Here is a 9,608-nt window from a genome sequence, read left to right as displayed (position 1 = left end):
GTTGGGTGGAATCAATCATGTTATTTTGGGGAATTAAAAAGAACATTGATGTAGTACAACATGAGGACAACATGAGGACAACATGAAGACAACTTGAGGACAACATAAGGACAACATAAGGACAACATGAAGACAACATGAAGACAACATGAGGACAACATGAGGACAACATTGGGACAACATGAGGGCAACAGGAGGACAACATGAGGGCAACATGAGGACAACATGGGGACAACATGAGGACAACATGAAGACAACTTGAGGACAACATAAGGACAACATAAGGACAACATGAAGACCACATGAAGACAACATGAGGACAACATGAGGACAACATTGGGACAACATGAGGGCAACAGGAGGACAACATGAGGGCAACATGAAGACAACTTGAGGACAACATGACGACAACATGACGACAACATAAGGACAACATGAAGACAACTTGAGGACAACATTGGGACAACATAAGGACAACATGAAGACGACAACATTGGACAACATAAAGACAACATGAAGACAACATTGGGACAACATAAGGACAACATGAAGACAACATGAAGACAACATGGGGACAACATGGGGACAACACGGGGTTAATGGCTGATAACTAACCTTTTAGTCTTTGCAGCTCTGATCCAAACACTGTTTTATCCTCTTCTTGAAAACCTCACATCCACAGTGGGAAATAGTTTTGTATTTCCCTGTGTTGGTTGATTTTAACTATTATATTGCATCGGTGTCATTAAGAACAATAAAGATCTGATCCAGGGGTTGTTTTTCCTTCTTCCATCCACAGACAAAAAACACAATTAATACCAAGAACTTCTTTGGACACCTTTATTACTTCCCTTGGTCATGTTTCTGGTACATACGAGTTCTTTTGAGTAATTAAACTAAAATCAAACTCACATTTGAGATTCCCCCTCGACTTAAGTTTCACAGTCATGATCCAGAGACACACAAACATCTTCCTCTCTCACATTATTATTAGGCATCCTGGTGTAAAATAACCATGTGTGGCTTTGTGATGTTGGAGAACACGCGCCACCGTGTGGACAAAAGCAGGAACTACAGGTAACCGTCACAAAACCTCATTCACTGTCGTCAGCTGTTAACTTAAATCCTCCTCACGGCTAAAACTACAAATCTTCATCCCTCGTGTAGTACAGTATGAGTGCAGCACAGCGGCGTGTTTTCACTTCTACAGACTTTTACAGGAAAATGTAAAGTACACACCGGCCTGGCTGCTCTTGTAAATGAGCCGTCACATTATTAAAGAGAAACAGAACTGCTGCAAAAATGGAGCATGAACTAAAAAGGTTTAAGGGAAGCACACACCCATCTCTAGACAATAAAACCCAAACAAACACAAAGAGACAAAGACAGACGCGACCATGCACAGCTGGAGCGGTGTGTCGAGGGATGGGTGTGAGCGGCTGGGAAGGTGGCGGCTGTTGCTAAAGTGGCTCAAGATGGCCGCCGACAATCATAGGAGACAGCACAGTAACGGGGTTATTTTTCGATGATCTTGCTGACAAACGAGTCCAGCTCTTCATCGTCTTTGATCCCCACAAAATGGTCGACGATGTCACCTCCCCGGATGGCGATTACCGTGGGAACGGCGGACACCTGCGAACAGACCACGAAGAGGCTGTAAACCTAATGAGGACCAGGTGTGGTGATGGAGAGCTGGAGACCAAGTGTGTGTGTGTGTGTGTGTGTGTGTGGAGATCTATTTGTTAAGGTATGGGTGTGATCAGGCATGAGTGTAGTTTAGGATTCTGGAGTAGAGGTATACTGTTACTAGTAGGACTGGTATTCTGATTAGAGTATGAGATTATACAATATGTTGGTACATGTGTTACGTTCTTGATGGAAATAATAAAATAAAAAAATGAATAAAAAGGCTAAGTTTTGGTTTAAATTAATATCTTTCTCTTTCTTGACTGATACCCCCCCCCCCGGTCAAAGAGGAAGAGGTACCGCAGGTCTCTGTCAGACTCTACAACACCTGCACCACCTGATAAAGTTGTAGCTTCTGTTCCTGTTTTTCATTTAATCCACACACACACTCTCTGTATATCTGGATTATCTGGATTTATATTTTTCCATTACAACTACTTACTTTTTCAATATTATTTACGGTCACAGGTCAATATAACTTATATTATGGTTACCTACTTTTGCTTTATTACTTTAATTACGTATTCAATTTGATTTTAACGTCACTTACTCACACTGCAATATTGTTTCTTGTACTATGGCAACCACACTTTACTTTACAAAACCTTTATTAGACGCCACTTTACATTCAGTCTACCCTCTGCTCATTGGCTGTTGTCTGCCTGTTTTACTTGTGTGTTTACTTGTTTGTTTTTGCTTTTCTTGTAGAAAATGCTGCTGTAACAAGGGAATTACCCCACTGTGGGATGAATAAAGCATCATCTAATCTAACCTGCGTTTACACCTCGTGTCCACGCTGCTCCGGCGTGTCCCAGCACCTAAAACGGAGACATTTGGAAACGCTGCGGCCCCCGTTTTGGTTAGAAAGCTCCGGGGTTGCTCTGTAGTCTGGACGGACATAAACGCAGACATTTGGAGACGAGGACGCGCGTCCGTCAGCGTTATCGGTCCGGTAGCTCCCAGAGCTTTCAGTAACAGTTCCTCCTCCTTGTCCCTCCAACATAATGATCCCTGCTCTTACTCTTCACCGTTGTTGTTCTTTCTCTAAAGTATTTCCTGTGATTTATCCACGGAGTAACGTCAGACCATCTGCTTCCTGTTTACACCGGCACGCACATGCCCAGTGTGTCAGTGAACGGTCACGTGACACGTGATGTCAGACGTGTTCACGTGGACGGGGATTAGTTCTGCTTCTGGAGCTGAAACTCTTGTGTTTTGTTTATTTTAGTCTAAAAACGCCTTGAAAATGAAACATCTAATAAATCATATAAAAAAAATTATAAATAAATATAATATATAAATACAAATTACATCATAAAAATGATCATTTATTCCTCTGATCGTTATATCAAAAATTAAGTAAGTGTTCTCCTGCCGCCCCCCCGCTCACGTCGGAGAAGGCTTGTTGGATGATTTTATACATCACAAATTAGATTTGATGGTTGGTGGGGTTTTTTGTTTTAAATAACAGCCTCCAGTGTGAACTTAAACTCATCTAACTGTCCATGATGCGTTTTAGACCGTACATTGTATAGAAAGATCAAATATAACAATTTAATTGTCTACTTTGTCAATATTTGATAACCACTAATTAAAAAAACTTAGTAAAAACTGACTTTAGGTAAATAGAAGTTTTTTTTTTTAACCCTGATAAGCGTTATACACAAAACATAAGACTGTAAACTGAACGCATGGTCTCACCCCGTATTCTATAGCCAGGTCTGTGTGATCGTCGATGTCGACCTTCGCCATGGCAACGCGGCCTTTCTGTTTGGCGACGGCCTTCTCCAACCTCGGCCCGAGGATCTTGCAGGGACCACACCACCTAAAAAACAACAACAAAACAACAACAACAACACACAAACGGAACATGTTCTTCATTCATTCGGTGTCTGTACAGTCACGTGTCCTTCCTTCATGTCCTAACACGTGTTATGTGGATTTCTTGTCAACTGTAGAACGGTTCCTCCATTACACGTTTCCCCTCTACGACAGTAAAGTGTAATCTATTACATTCAAAGACGAGGGGTTGACTCCTGAAGAGACACGTGTATAGAGCGCCACATATAAATGGAAAAATCCTGTCTATAGTAGTAGCCATCTGTACATATATTCATAGTAGGAAAGGAAGAAGGGTGAAAGGATAGGTGAAGGATATTCACCTGTAAACTCTGTAATAGTGACAACCATCTGTATATCATGTTTGTTGTACATATCTGTAAAAATTCTATTTATAGTAATATCCACCTGTATGTTATATTCAGTACATGTCCAGCTGTAAATATTGCTCACAATACTTGTTATCTATATGTTATATTCATCAAATCTATCTGTAAAATTCTGTTTATAATAGTATTCATCTCTATATTTATCCAGGTTATATCCATGTCCTACACTTATGGAACCAGTGTATATCCTGCACCTGCTGCTGTTGCACTTCTGGTTAGACCCAAACTGCATTTTGTCACCTCGCACCTGTGTAATGACAATAAAGTTGAATCTAATCTAATATGGGGGGTGCATGCTAGAAACCCTGCAGGGTGCCCAAACTTTTGCAGACGCCATTTTTTAGTTTTCTCTTATTTTGAAAGTGTAAATAATGGAAATAAAATCTAACTTGTTGTGACATATTATATGAATGTCTAATCTGTCTCTTGATGCCTTTTGGAGATTTCTCCATCTTTTTTTGGCTTCTTTATGCACATTAATACACATTTTTACCTGGGGTGCCCAAACTTTCGAACCCCACTGTGTATAAGATAAGAGAAGATAAGATAAGATAATTTGTTTATATTATAGTCGGTCTCTCAGCCCAGACAGTACTACCACCCCCCCCCCCCCCCCCCCCCCCCCCCCATTGCACTCACTGTGCATGGAAGTCGACGAGCACGGGCAGTTCATTCTTGATGACCCTGTCTGTGAAGTCCTCGTGGTCCTGGACGTTAAAGGAGACCTCGCGGCGGGAGGCCTGAGGGAGGGAGCGAGCCAGAGTGCGGGGGGGGGAGAGGAAGGAGACCCGCGTCGGGGCGGTCTGCAGCGAGGTGGAAAAGGAAGAAGAGGAGGAAGAGGAGGACGCTGGGAGGCAGCGGATATCTTTCCCAGAGAGAGTCCAGAGTCTACGTACCAGCAGCCTGTGGGCCATCTGGGAGGAAGACATGAGAGAAGAACAGAAGACGAATGTTGATTAAACAGAATTCTTAGAGACGCTGGCTGCAAATAACGATTATTTTAATGGTGAATCAATCTAATCGAAGGACTTGATGTTGATATTGAATGCATTTGGTACAGGAAGTAGGGTTGGGGACTCACTAATTAATCACCTTATGTATGCAGATGACCTGGTCCTCTTTAGCCCATATAGTGCTGGTCTCTACCAGAGAGTTTGCACACAGTATGGAGCTGATTTTGATATAAAATACGATGCTAAAAAGTAGAGCCTGACCGACATATCGGCATGGTTTTACTTCAGTTAGTGTAACAGCCGGTTTGATTTGCATTGAGAGGTGATTTTATGGAAAGTTCCCCATGCCGATCTCTGTATGGTGAAGGGTGTGTGATGATAATGATGTGTGTGTGTGTGTGTCTGTGTGTGTGTGTGTGTGTGTGTGTGGGCGTGCACAGTATCCTGGATCCATGAAATAACTGGCCTTTAAAAAATAGAAATGTGCCTTCCTCTATGCGAATTTAACATAGGGGGGTGTATACCCATGCCCGCTGTATTTAAAGAAAGAACATTTATTTATTTACAATACATTAATCATTCACAAAGAAAATTGGTGTCCTTAAAAGGTTGGATTTTTCTAATTTTTTTAAATAAGGCGTTAAGATCAATTTCCAAAAGATATTTTTTTATTCCTCTTTTTAAATCAACTTTAGCGCGGGTGTGTATACATTCTCAAGCCACTGTGTGTGTGTATCAATAGATACACAGTCTATGGCAGCACGCGTATTAGTACTATTACTACGTATTAGTAATTAGTAGGGCAGCTACACCGGCCAGGCTGTGTGTGTGGTGTGTGTGTGACTATGTGTGTTGTGTGTGCATGTATGTTTGTGTTGTGTGTGTGCTTCCGTGTGTGCATGTGTGTGAGAGTATGTGTGTGTGTGTGTGTATGTGAGTATGAATGTGTTGTGATGCGTGAATGTTGTGAGTGTGTGTGTGTGTGTGTGTGTGAGTATGAATGTGTTGTGACTGTGTGTGTGTGTGTGTGAGTATGTGAGTATGAATGTGTTGTGAGTGCGTGTATGTTGTATGTATGTTGTGAGTGTGTGTGTTTGTGTGTTATTTTAAGTTAATATGAGGTTAACATCATTATTGGTCGTCTCTGTCCTATCAGCCATGTTGCTCTGCGGTTATCAAACACACAACTCAACATGTACACACAACTCAACATGCACAAACAACTCAACATGTACACACAACTCAACATGTACACACAACTCAACATGCACACACAACTCAACATGTACACACAACTCAACATGCACACACAACTCAACATGTACACAACATGTACACACAACTCAACATGCACACACAACTCAACATGTACTCAACATGTACACACAACTCAACATGTACACACAACTCAACATGTACACACAACTCAACATGCACACACAACTCAACATGTACTCAACATGTATACACAACTCAACATGTACACAACATGTACACACAACTCAACATGTACACACAACTCAACATGTACACAACATGTACACACAACTCAACATGCACACACAACTCAACATGCACACAACATGTACACACAACTCAACATGTACACAACATGTACACACAACTCAACATGTACACACAACTCAACATGTACACACAACTCAACATGTACACACAACTCAACATGTACACACACACACACACAACCAAGCTCAAAATAGCCCACATTCGCAAATATTTCCAAAATAACAACCAACCCACCAGCTTGGTGTATTTACGGTATCGTGTGTTTGCGTAATTAACCCCCGTTACGTGTGACTTTGCCCTCTTCGCTCCCCCCCCCAAAAAAAACTTCCCCCGCCGTGACACACACACAGACACACACACAGACACACACTCAACCCGGACAGTTTCACAACACAACCCCGCATGTCCAACCCAGAACAGACGAATTAAAACATTACCACCCATTCCCCGTGTTTACCTTGCTGCTCGGCTAGCGTTAGCTAGCGTTGATCTCGGCCTTCGCGGACCAACCAAGTACTTCCGCTTTGGTGCAGCAGCTAAAAGGGTCCGGGCAGCTCGTTATCGCCCCCCGCTATTACTGCGGCCACGAGGCGAACTTCGCTTTTCCCGGGATAGCGAAGGGATGTCCCGCCCCACTTTGCCTTCCTCTTCTTCTGATTGGCTTACCTTGGTATTCTTAGCCCCTCCGCCAGAGCAGTTAACCAACCAACGAAGGGAACGACTACCAGCCAATCAGAGGCCGAGCAGGGCGGGACTTTAGAACAATTCGCTTTACAGAGCCAACCAGAATGAAGACATGAGTTTGAATCGCGATATCGATGTGAATCGATATTTTTTGCACAAATTAAATAACTTTTGAACACCCCTCTGAATAAACCATTCAAGAACCAGTATAAAAAGAATAGTAATTCATTCATAAAATAAAATCCATTGTCAGATGTCCATATGTTGTTAGCAGTTAATTAGTTCTGAGATGGTTTTGATTTAAATAACAGTCCCAAAGAAGTTAAAGAGAGATAAAATTCTCCAGAAACAAATACAGATTTGTGTTGCAGAACTTTTCAGCTTTTTCGTATTTTCTGAAGACGTCCCAGACGTGTGTCAGCTGACCCGTCAGTTAAAAAACATCAGACTAAATAAGTGTTGTTAAGACATGATCCACCTACGAGCACCTAAAGCTCACTAATTAACATGTTTTTGTTTGTGTTATCTCAAGGTAAAAACCAAGAAATAACACACACACACACACACACACACACACACACAAACACAACAAAGACACACACACAACATACACGCACTCAAAAAACATACATACTCACATACACACACATGCACACACGCGAACTACCACACAACACACACATCCACACGCACACTCACAACACGCAAACACACACACACAACACACACATACATACGCACACATGCACACACACACACACACAACACACACATACTCTCACACAAATGCACACACGCAAACTACAACACAACACACACATACATACGCACACTCACAACATGCAAACACACACATAACCCACACATACATACGCACACACGCACACTCACACACAAACACAACACACAAACTCACACACATACACTTACAACACACACATAAACACACGCACATACTGTACAGACACACACACACATGCACACACACACAAACACTCACATACACTTACAACACACATAAACACACGCACATACTGTACAGACACACACACATGCACACACACACAAACACTCACATACACTTACAACACACACATAAACACACGCAAACACTCATAAAACACACACACTTCTAGAGAGGTACCAATCTTCTCAAAGGAAAATCAAATATTTCCCAAAATGTAAATTTATAATAACTGAATTTCTATTTGGGGAACTGCCTTGCAATATGACATCATCAGCCTGTCATATATAACCTGAATTAAAAACTGGGTAAAATTGGGTTTTGCATTTTCGTGGTCATTATATAATTGTGTGTGGACCCACTCCTCTTCTGTAAATAAACAGCATCTCCTGTTCTCTGCTCACGATCACTTTATAATTTATGGTGATGGCGTGTCGTCAACAGACGGAGCCTTTCATGTCCCAGAGGGCCGCAGGATGAAAGAGAGAGAGAAAGGTGAGTGGGTTGTTTGGGAAAAGAGATGGAGATGGATCAGTGGAGCCGGACTCACAAAGACCAGACAACCTACTGGACTGAGAGGAACCATCGGACGGGGCAAAGAGAGGATTACAGAAGCATGAAGTCGATGTTGATGAAGACGAGTGCACAAAACTAGGAGGACACCCTCCTGCACGTGCCTTTCCTGCTTCCTCAAAACTCCCCCCCGCCCTCACCCTGCATGTCCCTGGACCCTGGCCTGCACCCCCCACCTGTAGCGAGGCTGAGCAGAAGGTGGGATGTTTTGGGCCGGCCAAAGAGGGGAGACCGCTGACTTCCTCAGGTCCAGGATTGTGTTCTCACTGGTTTTTTGATGATTTCTTACAGCATTTTCAAACAATTGGGACACAGCATGTTAACCTGTAATTCCACGCCATCTTCATTGTTACCCCTATACATTTAATTTGTCTATTTTTAAACTAGATGAATGAAGAGTTGGACACAATAACAGGAACACCTGTGCCGTCTGATTCAATCTGACAAACTCTGCAACAAGCTGAGCTCTGTGACGATGTCCAGCATTGGTTGGGTCTGTTGAGTTGTCTTCACTTGCATTATGATTTCTATTGTACTAATAACATATTCCATAGAGTGGGACAAATAACTTGTTCTCGGGACCAATTTGATCCGTTTTCAAAATGTCCATTTCAAAAATATGGGTTTCTTTCAACTAAATTGCCAAAAAATAAACAGTTCCATGCACGCATTCCTGTTGTAGCTTTAGTTTTTCTATTGAACAGTCTCAGCCACCTAGGTGTTGGCTGGGATGTAATTAATCCGCGTTAATGATGCTTTTTATCAACCTTTTTAACTTTTATGTATGTTTTTGTCCCTTTTTTTAACTTTTCCAACACTACGTAACTCTAACTTATTAACTAGTTGCACAGTTACTATTTGAATTTATGGTCAATAAACCTCATTTATAGTAAATTCTACCTAATGTTTGAGTTAGAAAAGCAGAAATTAGGGATTATTGAGACTAAAATTAAAGGAATGGATGTTGATGATAATCACAGACTGGAATATGTC

The 9,608-nt window shown here is 41.8% G+C and overlaps 1 protein-coding gene and 1 long non-coding RNA gene across 2 annotated transcripts in view; both read right to left on the bottom strand.

Annotated features, from left to right (window-relative positions):
• Nucleotides 1–9,608, bottom strand: part of LOC117958318 — a 22,226-nt gene that overhangs the window by 4,527 nt on the left and 8,091 nt on the right. Inside the window, exon 2 of the long non-coding RNA XR_004659690.1 lies at nt 7,114–7,115. This is a non-coding gene — a long non-coding RNA (uncharacterized LOC117958318). The remainder of the gene's footprint in view (nt 1–7,113; nt 7,116–9,608) is intronic.
• txn2 (thioredoxin 2) lies at nt 827–7,019 on the bottom strand. The gene is made up of 4 exons (XM_034894608.1): nt 6,852–7,019; nt 4,554–4,828; nt 3,388–3,511; nt 827–1,632 (listed from the first exon to the last, which is right to left on the bottom strand). The coding sequence occupies exons 2-4, from the start codon at nt 4,826–4,828 to the stop codon at nt 1,516–1,518; spliced, it is 516 nt and encodes a 171-aa protein (XP_034750499.1). The 5' UTR covers nt 6,852–7,019; the 3' UTR covers nt 827–1,515.

This window comes from Etheostoma cragini, chromosome 15 (assembly GCF_013103735.1).
Source record: "Etheostoma cragini isolate CJK2018 chromosome 15, CSU_Ecrag_1.0, whole genome shotgun sequence".
NCBI lineage: Eukaryota > Metazoa > Chordata > Actinopteri > Perciformes > Percidae > Etheostoma > Etheostoma cragini.
The sequence above is the reverse complement of the archived record's forward strand: the minus strand, read 5'-3'. Positions and strand labels throughout refer to the sequence as shown.

Excerpts from the sequence above, each read along its gene's own strand:
- txn2 (XM_034894608.1), bottom strand. The coding sequence starts at position 4,828 with ATGGCCCACAGGCTGCTGGTACGTAGACTCTGGACTCTCTCTGGGAAA. Across the intron at positions 3,512-4,553 it reads CTCGTCGACTTCCATGCACA|GTGGTGTGGTCCCTGCAAGA; the intron begins GTGAGTGCAATG and ends GTTGTTTTTTAG. Across the intron at positions 1,633-3,387 it reads ACCTGGCTATAGAATACGGG|GTGTCCGCCGTTCCCACGGT; the intron begins GTGAGACCATGC and ends GTCTGTTCGCAG.